General features: G+C 30.4%; 1 protein-coding gene across 1 annotated transcript in view; it reads right to left on the minus strand.

The window, feature by feature from the left end:
• LOC136975562 (protein YIPF6-like) overlaps positions 1 to 19,679 on the minus strand; it is a 47,286-nt gene that overhangs the window by 18,868 nt on the left and 8,739 nt on the right. The window contains exons 3-4 of the mRNA XM_067270644.1: positions 13,305 to 13,383; positions 13,185 to 13,227 (exon numbers count right to left, since the gene is read on the minus strand). Of these exons, the coding sequence (XP_067126745.1) occupies positions 13,185 to 13,227; positions 13,305 to 13,383 (122 nt within the window). The remainder of the gene's footprint in view (positions 1 to 13,184; positions 13,228 to 13,304; positions 13,384 to 19,679) is intronic.

Below are 19,679 nucleotides of genomic sequence, written 5' to 3' on the forward strand. Positions count from 1 at the left end.
AGAAATGTCAATTTAAGCAAAATAAGTTTGAAATTAAGTTTTAAAATTATTGTTAAAGGAATTAAACCTGCTAGAACAACCAGAAATTATAAAATAAATTAATTAATTAATTAAGAAAACAATGATGTTTGTAAAGATATAATAAAAGAGTAACCACTTTATAAAACAAATTATAACTTACAAATATTAGATTTATGTACAGTTCATTTTGTGAAGATATAAGAAACAAATAAAACAGCAATACTGGCGGAAATTATTGAAGTATATATCAAAGAGTAAAGAAATTATACAAAAATTAATTTTCATAAGTTTATAATTAGTTTTAATAAAAGCTTTCATTTGACATGAATTTTGTAATACTTAGTTAATAGGAAAACATAATTGTTTGAATATAGTCTTTCAACAAGTAAGATATTCATTTTACATTTACCGGGAAATGTAAATTAAAAAAATAAAATTATTGTAAATATATACTAGCCAGAATCCATTAAATATTCAGTCTGATCGGAATATGACTTGCAAATTAGTCCAATGTCACTGTCATTAGAATTCTGAATCTCATTCATACTGAATAAATATTTTCATAAATGCTATTCGTCTTTTCTTTCTTAACTTCGCAAAATTCACTTTTGAAAGGAATAAAAATTTTTGAAAATATTTTCAAAATTTGAGAAATCAGTTTATAATTTTTACATTTTGAATATCTCAATGAATACAATATTCTTAATACAATACTTGTGAATATTCTAACATTTTAAAAAGATTTCACTCTGGACACATCTACTTCATAAAGTATGTCCTTGTATTGCCACGTCTACACAGTAATAGCACGATCTATTTCTTTCTATTATGTAAGTATGATTTTATGCTTGTTTTAAAGGTGTGCAATTTATCATTTATACATATCCAGTGTTGTGTATAAGTTAAAAAGGCTTTAATGGTCGCTAGATAATTGGTGATAAGTTTTTGTTATTCAAGTTGAGTTACAAAAATTCGTGTCCGAAAAAGTCAAGGCTGTTGTAGAAATGTGATGTCAGATTCAGGAGCATATCCTGGGGTGCTTGTAGTGTTCTAGCACCCTCTTGATACCAAAACAATTAGTTATGTTACTTTAAAATTAAAATATATACTATAATGCATATCACATAGCTTCAATGGCAAAAAGTAATCTTGTTTAAAAGAAAAAACAAGCGGAAAAATTAAAAGTGATATTTCTCAGAAATGTGTGTTGTAAAGCGTGGAGCACAGACAAAGGAATTCAAAATAACTGTAATTTCGATAAAATCTACTGAAAATAAGAAATGTAATGATTTTAAACCTTTTCTACTCCTCCTTTTGGAATCGTGCCGAGTATAAATCATACTGTCATTTGCAGTGGTCGCACTGCGTAGCACCAAAATCGCCACTTGGCAACATTTTCATTAAAGTGGAGATAAAAAATAATATCGGCGATGAAAACCCTAGTCTGCTTATTTCAACATTCAGCATGGAATTGAATAACAAAGCATGCTTCAGGAAAAACAGCAGAATGTTGACCTCCTATGCAATGGGACCACACAGCATGCACAACAACCTAGCAATGTCATGTCATGCAACAAGTTTGAACAGGAAAACAAGAAGCGGCATTAAGAATCAAAGGTAGTTTTCATGTAATGCCATCCAGCATTTCCAGATTAGGGATTTTTTATTGACTGACAGAAAATTTGAGAAATTTTTTGGAACTACATTTTTTTCACTTTAATCCTTTTTTATTTTTTTACTAATTTTTAAAAATTTTCCAGAGCAATCACTGAATTTGTATTACATTAATACCTCAGTTTTTGTTGACTTCAGTTATCGTCAGTTTCAGTTTTCATTGATTTTTTTCTGAGAAAAATTTGCCTCGGTTTTCGTCAGTTGTCTCGGATTTCATCGGCGTGCCCACGTGACCTCACTGCTAATTTTGCAAAAACAAAGTGCAACTCGTGTGTTTTCCTGCTCAGTGTATTGTTTCTCATTGTATGAGCATTATTACCCTGCACCTCTAGCCAAACAATTCCATTGCTTTCCTTTCCTTTTTTCTCCATTATAGGACCAAAAAAGTTTCCAGAGCCAACAGCCCTTCGAATAAGAAGGCCAGGAACACGATTGAAGCCAAAGAAGGATATCATTGAAAAATACGAGAGCAATATGAAGATTGCTGAAAACAGCCACTTTTATATTCATTTTGTATTGTTTTCAGTATTAAACACTACATTTATTCTCTATAAAATGTGTTTTTGGTATGTGTTTTGGAGTGTCTAAAATGAAATAATTGGATTTACATTGATTCACGTGGAGATAATTGCCTTGGTTTCGGATTTCGCCAAATGTTTTCGGACGGATTATCAACGAAAACGGAGATAGCATTGTATTTATAATCAATCGAGCAATTCAAAATCATCAACAATTATCCATTTAACAATTTTAAGAAGCTAATGAAAGAAGAATGATGTAAAAAGTTAGGTAACTAAGATAATTCTAAGGTAACTGCTGTTGTTTTACAGATAATGTTACATTATCTGTAAAACAACAGGGAGCATGTGCTTTGATACTTCTGATGTAGCACTCATATTCTCAAAATCCTGGATACACCACTGGTCAAATCTATCAAACATTTCATTTTCATTTCATTAAAAATTGCTGGGATGATTTCATATTTAGAAAAAAAATATATATTTCTTACTAGACTATACAATAAATGAGTCCATTTCGATCGGTCCCTTCACACGCTTTCATAGAGGTATTAACAAGCGGACGGTTGCCTCAAATAAAAGGACGGTTCCGCCGTAGACTTGTTAATACCTCTACGAAAGTGTGTGAAGGGACCGATCGAAATAGACTCATTTATTGTACAGTCTAGTAAGAAATATATTTTTCTTTTCTAAATATGAAATCGTCCCGGCAATTTTTAATGTAATAATTTATTTTTGAAGATTATGTAAGCCACCGCTAGAGGACTTTTAACTTTTTTACATTTGTTGGCAGACAGTAGCCTCAAATAAAAGGACGGTTCCGCTGTAGACTTGTTAATACCTCTACGAAAGCGTGTGAAGAGACCAATTGAAATGGACTCATTTATTGTATAGTCTAGTAAGAAATATATTTTTCTTTCCTATCAAACATTTGTTCTCTTGTACATTGTCGAGACTTGAGCCCAGCCTTAATAAGAATTCAGAATTTAAGTCTTTAAAAATTCTAAATTTTTAACAAACTCTGGACTATTATATCTAAATATCAGACATAAAAATGTTTTTGAGTTATATACAAAATTATTTTTTGTCATTTGAAATTTCTGAAAAAACATAAATTATATAAATCTGGACATATTTTTCACTTCTATTAGAAATAAATATTTAAAAAAATATATAGAAATCCTTAAAAAAACTTAATGATTATTATGATTAATGCTTCTAGTCCTTTGTTATAGATATTGTAGAAAACATTACAAGAACTTTACTTTTATTTAAGGACTAATTTTTGGTGCGCACTTCCCCTTGGAATAACAAATCCTTAAATAAAAGTGAAGTTCTTGTAAATGTTTTCTATGATATTAATTATTATTATTATTAATTATATTGTACTTGGTCACTGAATCAATTAAAAAATGGATAATTATAATATATATTAGTAATTAAAGTTAAATGTTAAGTATATATTTTTAAGCATCAAACCAATACAATTTGGCAAAGAGAATGGGACGCTGGCATTTAAATTACTTTAAAAAACAGAACAATTAAATTTGTCTAATTATTGAAATATATTCAATGATTGTTTAAAACAGAAAATTTACTGTACAGAATGTAACTGCAATAAACAAAATGAATCCTGTTATTCAGTCGACATAAATTAATTAAATTGATCTATGTTTGAAGTTATTAAACAGAGCTAAATAGGATCTGTAACTTTAATAAATTAATGTCAAAATGAATATTAATCACTTATCCATCATGTTGTTTCATAAAATATTCTCTTCGCTTCGCTTCACTTTAAAAACTTATGAAATTCTTTAATTTAAATATTAATTTTGAATAAATTTGATGAAATTTTAATGTATATTAATCATTCAAAGTATTATTTGAAAATTTTTCTAACACAGTTTATAAAACATTTGTTGAGGTAAATAATTTATTCTATCAGCAATTACATATCACTAACAAAGCATTAATTTCATCTTTAAAAGTGAATTTCAAACAAAAGTCGATTTCAACACCTAGTCTTGCTGACATTGACAAATGCAGCTATAATAAGTTTTAACTTGTTATTGCAAGAAAATGATAACTTGAATGATTGAATGCTATCGAATTCATAAATTATTTGCTTTAATTAATTAATAAATTGCTAATTTTAATGTCATATATTCTCAATTTGAACAGAATACATCAGGCTAAAATACCTGAAGCTTACAATAATTAAGTTACAACATTAATCAAAGTTGCCGTCAAACGGTCATTAGAAACTTCAGATTTATTCATATTAACTGTACTAACTTTATTATATCTTATATAAATATGCTGCATATTTTGATACTGTACGTGATAAATCAAACTTATTTATTTTAATATTTTAATTTTATTCTAAGTGAAAAAAAGTTATTGATTTTCTAATTATAAAAAATGGGAAAAAAAGTAATTTTCCTACTTTATAAAAGTAGGAAAATTACTTTTTTTTTCCATTACTTAATGTTTAAATTAAATTATAATGTTGAAAGATTGGAAATGAAACTATTTCTTTCATCCTAAATGTGACTTACATCAATCCAAAAATAGTCTCTCTAATTTACAACCTGCAAAAACCTCACCATAAAGAAACTTAAAAGGATATTTTCTTGATGCTTTGTGATGTTAATCAAACCTTTCATTTCTAGACAAGTTTTTTTCCCTCCCAGTATAAATGACATCTCATGTACTGTACATGTCATAGTCATGAGTAGCATCTCATGACAAATGTTACTTTATCAATTAACTATCTATCTAGTCAGTACAAACTTGTGCTTACAGTTTATTGAAATTTTTTTTAATTAAAAGGGTGAAAGAGCCCTTTAAAGTTTTTACAATTACGTAAATTAATTATTATGGCAGTTCCAACAAAAGTTGACTACAGGAAAATAAAAATTCTGGCTCAAACAACAGTCTAAATAGAAAATCTGTTGCAAGATGTTACTATGTCATGACAACAAGAAATCATTTCATCATTATAAAGATTTTTTAAAGATTTTTTACATAAAAATCACACCAAGGTATAAAAAATTTAGTGTTGTATTGTTTTAAAATGTAGCATTGTATAGTTTTAGGAATTTTTAACTGGTTTACAATACACAGTGGTGTTTGGTTTTACATATGTCAACAATAAATTTAAAATCACCATAGAAAACTTATATCAGGTATGTCTAAAAATTAAAACCTTTGTAAAGTGATATTTTGTTAATATTATGTACTAATAAATATTGTTAGCCAGCAGATGAGGGGCACTAGCCCAAAACATGTATTGGTATTTGGAACAATTAGTTTAAAGACTGTAAAGTACATAAGAAAATAAAGTGGATGTGAAAAAGTCTAGTGTCTAGTGTCAACACTTTGTGGTATCTCAAAATATATAAATTATGAAGGTGTTTTTATAGTTTATTGATATTTCTGAGATTTTAATTCCAGGAATACATGCAATTGTCATATATACAAAATATCTTAACATATTAAAGTGCAATATCAAATAAATTAAACATCAACTATTAGAAAAACAAACTAAGAATTCAACTACTAAAAACTGAGTATACATTAATAAAACATTATACGAATAATCAATATTCAGCAAGAAGAAGAAACTACAAGAAAGCAAATGTTTTCATCCATGTTTAACAGGCATTGTCAAGCTGACCGACCTTTACAGTTGTTAAAACAAACAGAAAAGATACTAGGAATAGGTGATTTCTTTCCGTATGTTAACAGTAGTGCATAAGAGAGAGAAGAGGGGGGTTGTAAGGTTAAAACTTCATATATCAACTTTAATGTTTGTTTTCTTGTAGTTTCTTCTTGTTGAATATTGATTATATGTGCAATATTTATCAACCTAAGAATGTATTCTGATGACTAAATCAATTTTAATGTAATGAATTTGAGAAAATATTATTTAAATCATTTTATTCTGTAAAAATGCAATTATAATCATTTAATACTTATATTTAATTACATTTTATGACAACTAATCAGCTATATAATATATATAAATAATAATTTAAAACTTGTTTTAAACACACAGTCATATGTTGAATAAGCACAAAAATCTTTATAAGAATCTCCGATTCTTTTAAGACATTTACGTAAACATTATATTTCAACGCCAATTAAAAAACAAGGCAAAAATTCTTATTTTTCTTTACTATTATTTTAGAATTTTAAATCTTTGTTTCAAGATACTTTTACATCTTATTTTATTCTGAAAATACATAGAGACTTCAGTAATATTAATGTATTCTCCACTGAAAAAGTAAATATGTTTATACATTAATACTTCATTATAGAAACATCAAAAATTGAAATTAGTCTAACCATGTTATAAGTAATTTATATTTTTAAATAAATAATTTAAAAAACAGAATTTTTAGCAAAACATTATAGAAATTACTAAATGATCTGCTACATTATTTATTGAGCTATATTAAGGCTAATTAATAAGTTGGCTAGAGGTAGATGATTAAGCTGCCATCTCACGATAAATTTAATAATTAGAATTATAAAAATTTTCTAAAAAATCTGAAAAGGTTGAAAATTGTACTTATTATTTAATCAAGTATTTAGAAATATGGCAGTTATTAATGATGAAAATCATTTAATATCATCAAAAATACATTTTCCACATTATATTTATATTAATATACGTTAAAACTATATTAAAATTACTCTGAACCTGGATTTGGAAATTTTAATTACATACTGAAATCACTAATTTATAAATTGAATATAATAGTTACCATTACATAAAATTCATAAGCATTTTCAGGTTTTGTGTTAAATACTAGAACATCATCTCAAAGCCCGAGTAGTATATAATACAATGCAGTGGCGTAGCGTAGTGGGGCACTTTTAGGGGGCAACAAAATTTCACAATAAATAATAATATCACATAAAAGTACCTAAATAAGGGGGCGGCAAAATTTTCCTCTGCCCCGGGCAGCTGACACAACATCTCAAAGCCCGAGTAGTATATAATACAATGCCAAACGATCGCCTAAATATCAGGCTATAACGTGGCTAGTTAAATGATTAGTATAAAGCAATTTGACACTAGAGATAGACGTTACCTCTAACGTCTACCTCTAGTAAAATTGTAAAATACTAGAACTTGTAAATACATAGAATATTTTTTATATAAATTAATGATCTAAAAATACAAGATTATTGTAGGTGTTAAATAAATCTAAGAGTAAAAGATAATGAGAATCCACTGATATTTAAAAGATATTAAAGGTATATTGATATTTTATACCTTTAAAAGGTATAAAATATATAATCAAATTCAGTTTAGAAATTATCAACATTCTTTATTTCATAATTTTTTTCATCTCTCAGAATAATAAATATTTTCTGGTTTACATAACAGAAATTATTTATACAGATAATCCTTAGTTAGCAAATCACATACATTTTTTGAAAATGGCTTAGTTAGCAAACTTAACAAAATCCTCCATACAATATACCTAATATAGTCCACACAACAAGAGAGTAAACATGATTCAGCCTGAGCTAAAAGGGTATAAGTTGAATGAAAGGATAAGGCAACATTAGCTACATCTTGGGAGTTGACACATGAATCTGACCTCTTTCAGCTGCTTTGTTTTTTACATTTCTAAAACATTTTTATACCATCTTTATCATAATTTTATTGTTTTATGTTTTTTTTTACAAAGTTTATTACTTACTCTTAATTGTAGTGTTACCCACACATTAATCACATCTCTCCTTTCATCTGATATAGACCCTTCCAGCTCAGGCTGACATATGTCTACTCTTTTTGGTACAGGGATTGACCTTCTCCAGAACAGCAATACATCAAAAAATGGTAACAAAATTGCCCATAATTAATAAACTGTATTAAAACAAAAATATGTTAATTGAAAATGCTTTAAATAAGGACTAGACGTATTACCAATTATAATGCTTTACAATTTACATGTAATTTAAGACATAAACTGAAGAGTTGAATAATGTTAGATGATATAAATAAGCCTAAACTTTATAGTTAGAAAATCATTAAATACCAGATTAATCTCAGGCTATAGTTTAGCTACTATTAATAATCAATACAAAACAATTTGATCTAAAGGTAGCCAAGATGGATCATAGATGTAAAGTCATACCCAACTGGTGTGCAAAGTGACCTGTACGATTATCTCTGTTAAATTAATTGGTATAGAAACAAAGATCAAATGGAGATCATATATGCATAAGTAGTAATGCATCTGCACATTAAGCTGAAATTTCAGGCTCAAATTTCACTCTAGATTGATCTTTTTAATAATCTAGAATATTAATTCTAGATTATTAAATTTAATTCAAAATTTTATATTATTATTATTATTAGTAAAAATGACAACATAACTACCTAACTTTAGACCAACTTGCTTTATATAGATTATTATAGCCAAGTTACTGATTTTTCTAATATTATATGAATTGAAACTACACAATAATACATTTATTTTCTGAAATTTCTTACTATATATTCTTCACTATCGGAAAAATGCTGTCAAAATGCTTTATTAATTTGGAAATGTTGGGATGAGCATTCTGCTTTATATTTAATGATGTTTAACTATCCTAATCTCTTATAATCTCAATTAGTATCAAATTATATGAATCTTATTTGATTTTACATTTCTGTTTTTGGAATTATTTTGTTTTTTATGCTCTGAGGTGCTTATTAGAGATAAAAATGATTCTTTATTGCAAGTATTCATGGATTAATTAAACATTCAAATAGATTTTTTTTTAGAGAACTACAGTATCTAAGAAAATAGTACTACTATAAATATAAATAAAAAAATATAAGGTGTGTCACTGTTAATTGTGAAGATGGATATTAGAAAACTTTTATATCTTCTGTATTTTTATATTTCATTAAATATAAATACCATCAAACGAATAGTACTGCGTCCCTAGCAACAGACCAGGGACCAATAGGTTTGCAAGAACCCATCGCTTGGACCAACCAGAATGCGGGGTTTCGGGTATAAAGGTTATAAAAGCCCAAAATCCCAAGGACATGAGGAGGTTCAGGTATTGAGGGCAAGATTGGACAACTTGGGATTGTGCTGTGGTCACTTCAGACTAAATCAAGACACAGGCTCTCTAAAAGACCTTAGTTTTTGATGACAATTCAGACCAACCCATCACCCAAACTTCTCATCCCTTATGGACAGGGAGATGACTCCACCTGCCTTGAGTCCAGCGAGACCTCCTGCTTCTGGATCTCCTCTCGACCATCACCGGAAGGGGACAGAAGACGACCTCGGCGGACCACTCTGCAGACCAGCATTACAGATGGAAACAAACTTTCCTCTGCAGAAACTACTGTAACTACAGTACATCCTTTACCTGGATGGCCTTTAGCTTTTTCTGTAAACATGTTTTCATTTAAATAAACATGGTAAAATTTGTAAATACAGTCTCTGTGTGAGTCATCTTTGTGTCCAGCAAACCACTACCCCCATACGTTAAAAGTTATGATTTGTCAGGATGATGTGAGAAAGCCCAAAGGCTTTCTCGCATCATCCTGACAAATCATAGGCAAGGCAAGGGTCACAACTTTTTCACCTAAGGTAGACCCTAAGAGAGTGGCGCCGGAGCAACGAACCCTACACAGAAGTGACAGACCTACAGTGGTGTCCTCACACTGGTGTCGAGAGGTTGTGATTTAAGTCTCCAGTCTCCACTGGGCAGGAATACCCTTACACTTCCTCACAGTTCATTCAGCAGTAGAAGAAAAGATGAGGATGATTCATGCTCCTTAACAGTGTATATTTAATAATTTTCTTTGAATAAATGGTATACATAAAATATTTGAGTATTTTTTCGGCATGGAACACATTATTGTATTTTACATTAATTTCTATGGGAAAAATTGTTTCGCTTAATGAGTGTTTTACATTACGAGTAAGATTCTGGAACGAAATTATGCTCATTAAGCGAGGTTCCACTGTACTTATATACTCTTATCGAATTTCTACTTCAAGGCTATCTTAACAACTAAATTCTACTGCTTGCGAAAGAGTTTACATTGAGTCACACATGGATAAATACCTTCAATTTTAAACGATGTCTTCAATGGTGACTATTTCTCTTGAATTATGTCATTAATGAGAGCAATTATTCCTAACTTCAAAGTTTGTGTTTATTCTTCTCCTCCTGGGAGGCAGTTATTGGGTTGAAGGGCAACTTCCGTATCAGCTGGAATGGTTGAGGAGCAAGGGACTGGACTAGAACTAGTCAGTGGAATTAGACTAAAGAATGACCCCCAAACTGGACATTGTAAATAGAAGAGATCATGTGCCTCCTCCTTGGGCAGAACTAGTTGACAAACAAAACAAGAGGACTGCTACTCTCTCTTTTGAAGCAACTGAATTGGACGACAACTTCAAACTGGATCTTTGTGATCTTTTAAAAATCCTTTTAAAATTTTCAGTTTGTTGAGTCAGAACACTTCCAAAATTGGTAATATCGGATGAAGATTGTTAACAACCAATCCCAAATTTCTTTCTTTTGCTTTCCAGGGTGAGTAACTATCTCAGGAAAGTGTGTTGTCAGTAAGGAAATGTTATCTTTGTCAACATCTTGTTATTTCCTTGTCTCTTTTCTAAAATTTTTTTCTTTTATTATGTGAAATCGGGGGGTGCCAAATAAGTCGAAACCCCACTCGATTGACACCAATATGTGAGATCCCCGGGAGGTAAGAGGGAGTCGTACCTCTTTTACCGGCGACTCACTTGTCAAGGATGGCTGTTACGTCGATGGCGCGTTACGCATGACGCGAGTGGAGGAGGAGGAAGGATGGGGTCGACGATAAGGCGAAGCCAACAGTCAAGAAAGACCATTTTATAACAAAACAAGATTTATTAAAAGCTAAATGAACAAAACTACACTTCTACCCTCATATACAAAAAGGGATCCGGAGAGAGAGAGTTTACAATTAATTTTCATACCTCTTAACAAGTCCGTAATAGACGAATATTCTCTCAGAAGTGACAATGATGTTCGGGATGACGGAGAATCAGTTAATGGGACGATGGCACGTAGAATCTTAGAATTCGTAGACTGGACAACAGCACTTAAAAACTTAGGAAACTTTCAGGTTCGGTCGACGGCGCAGTGCACTTCGTAATGGAGAGACGATCGGAGAGCCCTTTAGGGGGGGACGGAAGCGTCTTTTATAAGTTTTTGATGGGAAAACCTGTCACGTGATCGAAAACGGATCGCTATTAGGGCCATAGGTGTTCCCGGACTTTAAATAAACGACTAGCTCGGACGCTAACTGTAAATCATCGTGCAAGATGATCTACCTGCATCCGAGGGAATAACGGCTTGTTGATAGTTAGGGGGCGATCGTTGCCCGTCGAGAATCAACAATTTCCCGGGTATGGAATGTTGTTGATTAAGTCGTTTATAATAGGAGTGAAATAATTCAGAAATTTTAGGTCTTAACTTCCAGATTTCACAATTACTTTCACATTAAAAATACATTGAGTCATTCAGACCCTGTTAATAGTCAAGTTTGTATAAATTGAAGCCCAGGATCTCACATAAACAAAATTTTATCCAATTTAAGATTGCAATATCAATCCACTTTACAGTAAAAAATAATAGTTTGAAAGTAAGAGTTTGCAATGTAAATTTACTTTAATGTTGTAAAAAACTAAATGTTATTCAAACAGTACAAGAACTGTGCAAAATATCCTCCTCAGATGCAGATGCATATTTGATTTTTTGGAAGTCTATATCTTGAAAACCAAGTGGATTTTGAAAAACATTTATAGAGGATTTTAAGCTTATTTTTGACCCTAGAATCTATTCCTAAAATATTGGCAGAGTTCAGTTACACTCTGTATAAATCAATTTCAAAATAGAAAGTTTACATAATTCATATAAAATTATCTCATCTACTGATTAAGATTTAAAATAATATTTACAAACTAATGCAGAATTCAACATTACAGATATAAACTCCTCCTAGTATGTAATAAAATTATGGGCTAATATTCATCTGCCCAATTTTATTATATACTAGTTCTACTTCTAACTGCCTTTAGTAGTCTAACCTCAGTGTTTCGTGTTACTTTATGATATTCTCTACATTGGTGTAAGTCCAAATGCTGCAGTGATCAGCAGGTTAAACATATCTCAACCTGAAGTATATTTTCCATATACTTTTGTAATTAATAGAAATACTTCATGTATTATTTGCAGTTATTTTCTAATTAATGGAAATTTTAATTAAAAGTAAACAATAATAAGGCGAAATAAAACACTTTAAAATAATGACCGAATGAATAAAACATTTTTCAAAAATAGGCAATTGCTGTTTAAAATGTTACTTTTTTTTTTTTAATAGATCCAGCATTTACTTTAATACCTCATAAAATATAAAATAATTGATTTTTAGACATTTTACCAGTAATATTGTGGAGGTTCTCTTTCTATTAGACTATTTAATTTTTCAGTAAGAGATCTGCTTCCATTTAAAAATGTCATGTCAATGAATGATTGAGTGAGTCAGTGAAGCCAATTTAATTTTACCATAGCAAATAAGAGCATGTTCTTATATTAAAAATTGCTCATTTTTGCATTTTTGAAACACATGTCCTGTTTTGCATGTAAGAGAATGCTCTTGTTTTGCTAATAAGAGAACTGCACTAATGCGTCAATGTAAATGTATTGATACAGTAACTATTCAATGACATCTCTGTGGATAACTATTATTAAAAATAAAAACACTTCTGAAACTATAAAAGTATTCTTCAAATAGCAAATGTTTTTAGGTACTTTGTAGAATATGATGCCGTTTTGCCCATCTTTAAGATCATGCTCTTATTCTGTACAGAAATATGCTGTGCATACGTGTGTGTAAAACAAATTAAATCCATGTAAATATTAAATAAATTTTAAAATTTAACTTACAGTGCCAGGAATACACATAGTATCAGTGAACCCCAAAGATCCCCTAAAACAACATAAATATTAAAATATCATAAAATACTTATATTTATTTAAAATTAAAATTGAAATATATTTACTTACAATCTTGTAATAAAGCTTTCTTCTGTTTAGGATAAAGAACATGAAAAAATTTCAAACCAACTGCTTTCAGATCTCTTTTCTAAAATAAAAATAAAATAATTGTTCTTTTTGACATATCTTTTACTTCAATGTAATTATAACTATAAATTACCAGTAAATTATTTAAAGTTTATAAAATATTAATGTTTTTATGTTAAACATTAAATTTCATTTCAGTTAGTAATGTCATTTTACTACACTTTATTTCAATAAAACATAAAATAATATTTTAATTTTTAATATAATCAACTCAAGCCATGTATTAAGTATCCATTAATATCCATATAATATCCATGTATTAAGTATCCATAAGTATCCATTATATTCAAGAAGTTTAATAATAAAAATATATGTAGTGCACTCTTCCTAATCTGATCAAACTAATTGTATTCAGCGAAATATATGCTGAAAAGAATCCAGCAATGAGTTGCTTAACTTTCCTGGCAACATTTAAAACTGGATGTGTGGCACCATCTGTTATTATATTTTATTATTAAAAACTTTTTATATTTTTAATTATTATAAAATAGCAAAAAGCTTAATTTTGAGGGTAGGGAAGGGTTTTATAAAAAATTGTAAATGTTAATAATGAGTAAAATCATAATTAAGTCCAATCCTACTTGAGATAAGACACGTGACCTCCTTTATCTCTCCACCCCTCAATCTTTAAACATCAAAATTTAACAGCATCAATCTCCCTAATACACAAACCTCCCTGCAAAATTTCACAAATTTTTGACAAAAAGCATAGGAATTATTAAGCTTCAAAGAGGGTGAACAAAATTGTGTCCCCCACACACATACAAACATAGAAGAAAATCCCCGATATTTTTTGCATTTATTGACGTCTCAAGGTCCCAAGTCCAAAAACGTAAAAATCTTGGGAGGTCATTTTTTTCACCAATCACCATACTTTCCCTCTGTTATATATAATAGAGACAGAAAAAGAAAAATTGGTGTCAAGTTACAAATAAATAAAGAGGCAAATAAATTTATTTATATAAAATTTCTTGGTTTAAAACGTTAGTACTATAACAAATTAAAAATAAGTTTTGCTTAGAATATTCTGTATAGATAGACAATAGATTTAATTATGTCCCTGATTAATTCTAACAAATATTGGGTTGTTCGGAAAGTTCGTAGCGATTTTTAAGAGAAATAAAATAAATTGTTTTAATACTAAAAATATACTTTTATTCCATTATGTATGCGCCATTGTTTTTAATGACATGTTGCCATCTATGGGGCAGCTTCATGATACCCTCTTCGTAGAACTTTCCAGTTTTTTCCGCGAAAAACTGATCCACGTGGTTTTTGCAAGCTTCCAAAGTATCAAAGTTTTTATCATGAAGGGAATTTTGTAGAGAACGGAACAAATGGTAGTCTGACGGGGCAAGGTCGGGTGAGTAAGGGGGGTGGGGTAAAACATCCCAGCCTAGTTCCAATAATTTTTGGCGTGTTCGTAAAGACGTGTGAGGTCTGGCATTATCTTGGTGAAACACAATGCCTTTTCTATTGGCCAGTTCCGGACGTTTTTCTTTAATTGCCATGTTCAGCTTATCCAATTGGGAACAATACTTATCAGAATCAATTGTTTGATTCTGTGGAAGCAGCTCATAGTACAGGATTCCTTTCCAATCCCACCAGACAGTGAGCATGACCTTCTTTGGATGAAGACCGGCCTTTGGAGTTTTTAATGGTGATTCATTTTTCTTACCCCACGATCGTTTTCGGCTGATGTTGTTATAAATGATCCACTTTTCATCACCTGTCACTAAACGCTTCAGAAAAGGGTCATTTTCATTTCGTTTTTCAAGAGAATCACAAATGGAGATGCGATCCAGTAAGTTTTTTTCCGTTAAGTCGTGAGGTATCCAAATGTCATAACGATTCACGTATCCGAGCTTCTTTAGATGTTGAAATACAGTACTGTTTGATGACTTCACTATGTCTGCAATCTCTCGAGTTGTGTAATGAGGGTTTTCATCCAATAATGCTTTGATTTGGTCCTCTTCAATAACAGGAGGTCTTCCTGAGCGAGGAGCATCTTCAAGGCTGAAATTACCCGTTTTAAATTTTGCAAACCACTTTCGAACAGTTGATTCTGATACAGCACTCCCACCATAAACATCACATATCTTTTTTGCTGTTTGTGCAGCATTTTTGTGTTTACGAAAAAAGAAAAGAAACAAGTGTCGATAATGCACGTTGTTCGCATCCATTTTTGCAATGAGCCAAATTAAACGCTATTTGAATAATCTTAACGGTTTTTTTGTAACGGACGCGTCTCAAGGTCATTTATCGTAATATTCATTGGTTTGTACAATTCTAATCATTTTTGCGTCAATCGGTGTCTCAACTGTCGGCTATCAAAAATCGCTACGAACTTTCCGAACAACCCAATACTAATAACACATTTCTGTATATCCCAGGGACTTCATTTCTCTAAAAAGGTTCGAATAAGCATATCAAAACTTTCACAGTTGATGTGCATGCAGAAATAAATTCCTAAGTCAATGAAATTTAATCAAACATAATGTTTTGTTTCTTCTTTGTCTATCCCCCATAAAAGTCCTTTCCTGCTTATACACCATTTTATTCGAAGGAAAGTATGTCAGTACGTCTTATCAAAATTTTATTACAATAGACTTTCTGTTAATAACATAAAATTTAAAAATAATCAGAAATGCATGAAAAAATGACAACTTGAAAAATTATTTTCAGAATCAATTTTATATTGAATGGGGAAAACTCAATAGCTGGAATGGCAGGAAAGAGCACTACTATAGGAAGAGTAAAACTGCACATATTTTCACTTCTAATTATTTTAAGTGAAATGAAACAGTAAAATAAAATAGAGCTTATTTACATCAAATAAGCTTCAAAATAATGTATAAAACACATATATACTTCATACGCAAGTATTTTAATGAACTGGAAATAAATTTTGCCTTAGTGTATTCGATATACATAGATTACTAGCAGATGAACCCAGAGTTGCTTGGGCAAAAAATAACAACAAACTTTAAGATTATTAGATCCTTTCGTATTTCTAACCCTTCTATTATATTATATTATATTATAGTGTTTATATTATGTTATATTATAGTGTTTGATTTATATAACTACGAATGTTATCTTATGTAAAGATTTAAAACACCAAGTGCTTAATTTAATGCATTTTAAAAATTCTTTAAATTGTGTACAGTAGAGGAACAAAGTATTTTGAAAATGTGTTAGGTAAGGGTTTATCGTACCAAGTGAACAATCTAAGATAACCTTTATAGTTATATAAATCAAATACTATAATATATATAATAAATATTAAAACAAAAACCATAACACAAGTTTTGTTTCTTAGCCTACCATCGTCACATTTATCATGATACTCGAACAGTACGAAATGGCAGAATTTTATTGGTCAAGCAGACACCAATTGAAAATGTGGTATCTTGAATGCTTTCAGATATCATAATTTTTTCTCTACCTCTAAGAAACTGTTCCATTCACAGTCAAATATCAAATAGTCATCTGACAACAAATCAAATTTTGCAAAAAACAAACCAAATATTCAAACTTGGCACCCTTGAAAACCACTTAAATCATATTTTGTGCTGGCCAGTAACCTGTATTATGTAATTTTCCTATTTGAATGCCACCATACCACTTGTCCGATAGAAAAAAGGGACTGTTGTGGTAGAGAGTCAAAGTAATTTGATTAAAAGTAGTAGCTGTCCTCCTCCTGGTACAGAGGATGCTCAATGACTATTAATTAATACCAGTCTACTATTAATATTTGAAAAGTAGTCCATGTTAGACAGGTTGTGATGGTTGTGATCAAAGTCGCTAACCTTAACGTCCAAAATACTTTATATAAAACTTGTTTAAATAAAAAATTTTTCATAAAAATGTGAGAATAATTGCTTTTATGTGACCCCCATAAAAAAAAAACTAATGAAACCAGGTTGAAAAAGTATAGCTCAGCAAAAACATCTTAGGAAACTTTTGAAACTTATGGCATAAGAATAGTGGATGCAAATTTGACAGTAAGACTCAATATGTGCATAAAGTGCACATTACAAAGACTACAACTACAGGAAATTTTGAATGAAGCAATGTTGCCACAATAATAAATAAGAAAAATAAATATCTGCACAGAAAAAGATCGTGAGTTGTACTTTGTGCATTAAAATCATTGCACATACAGCACATAAAGATGTTCTACATCTTTTAGCAGTATCAGTAAGAAGTTTTGGGCAATGGACTTATAAGGTAGTAAGAGGATATGAAATCAGGGGAGAAACAAAGTGTCCAGATTTCGTGATAGTTAAGTATATCCTTGTGAATATCATGTTTATAGAAAGATTATTAAAATTAGTTTGATTTATTTGGTTATGGCAACGAGACATGTGAGCAATCTGCCAAGGAGAATGCATCCCAGGAAGACATTTTTGTAAAGCTGGCCCTTATTTAGGTGTTACTAACATGAAAAAAACCCAGAAAACTCCACATCATTGTCACAATAATTAAGTGAATATAATATATATTTTTTAAAATTATATCCTTTTTTGTAAGAACTATATTTAATTTATTATTTTCTTAAATATTTTGCCAATAGAAGGCACTACATGTAAAGCCAGAAAATCAAATGTAGATAGAAATTAATTGATTTATAGAAAATTGAATTAATATTTTGGGGTGCCATGTACATTATCTAAGTTAGAAGTATGTCAAGTTTCATAGCAATTAGTCAAATGGCCTAGTCATGAATAGCAAACTAACAAACAAACATCCTCATTTATATATATATACAGTAGACCCCCTATAACACAGTAGATACGTTCTGTGTTATATGAATCCGTGTTGTACAAGCCCCTTATACATATGAGCCAATCACAGCCCGGCTCGTGCAAATTAAGGGCTACGGCTGTTTGAAAGGTTTTCTTCCATAAAATTAATCGACTCTAGAATAATTTGACTCAACATTTCCAAATCATGTATAATTTTTTGGGAATAATCCACATAAATTATGCTATAAACAAAAAATTGTTGGATTACTTACCGAGTGTGCACCGTTCGAAGACACCATTGCCTAAGCTTGTTTTCGTCGCGAAGCAACTCATCGAACGGCGGATGCATTTCCTGATAAGTTATTCTTTCTGCGAAGAATTCGCTGAACTTTGGAGACATCATTAATAGAAATATGGGGGAGTGTCTCGACTGTCGAAGGTGTTGGCGCAATAATCTCAAGAGAAGAGTTGATACAACACTGTTTGATAATGATTCGCTCTTGGGGAAAAATGCTAACTCAATTGAAGTGGAAGTATAAAAAATGTCTTTCTCTGCTAGTAATATTATACCTATTGCTTATTTCTGGTATAGAACCTAACCCAGGACCTTTGTCTAGATCTCCTCAACGTGGCGGCCACACAGATATGCAAAAGAAGGGGCGTGGGAGGCCGCGCAATGTCATTCCTAAAGCTATAGAAAAAATAAGTATATCTGGAATTGATTCCAGTCCAGAAATTCTGTCTGAAGAACAGGCGTATGATAGAGAGGAATTAAACGATGGGAGAACTCCAAAAATACAAGACTACTTTCATACCGCACGAGGAGCAGACATTCCAACAGCAGAAGAACAAAAATATTCGCTGAAATCCATATACGATTTGATTCAAGAAAAATTCAATCAATTAAACACCGAATTACAAAATATCAAATCAGAATTTAATAATCTAAAAGAAGAAAACAGAGTTTACCAATTGGAATCCAAAAGAGTTGCACAAAAATTGGAAGAAATGGATTCAATAACTAAGAATAATTCCCACACAAAAGGTGAGCTAGAATTTGAAATAGATCAATTATTAAATGAAAAATGAACAAAAATATAGTAATTATTAATTTTCCGTTTGAAACTTCGGAATATCTAAAAGAAATCGAACTATTTATAACAAGAGAACTAAGGATAACAAATAGTCCAATAGATAGTATAATTAAACTAACTAATAATGAATACAAGCCTATGGTAAAAATAGTTCTATCCTCAACATATGATAGAAATTTAATACTTAAAGAATTCTGGTCTAAGAGAGCAAAAATAAATTTAGACGAACATAAAAAACTTATATTCAAAACAGATCTCTGTAGAAGATCGAGATTGAGGAGAAAAAATTTGATACCAATATTCCAACAAGAAAAAGCCAAAGGCATTAAAATAATAATGAGGGATGATTATTATATAAAGGAAGAGAATATCTATACATACGATCTCCACTTACAAAAAGCGATACTTGTAAGGGGTTTTTTAGGTCTAAATTAATGGGTCAATTAAATAAA

This window comes from Centruroides vittatus, unplaced genomic scaffold, assembly GCF_030686945.1.
Source record: "Centruroides vittatus isolate TY-2023 unplaced genomic scaffold, ASM3068694v2 contig_375, whole genome shotgun sequence".
NCBI lineage: Eukaryota > Metazoa > Arthropoda > Arachnida > Scorpiones > Buthidae > Centruroides > Centruroides vittatus.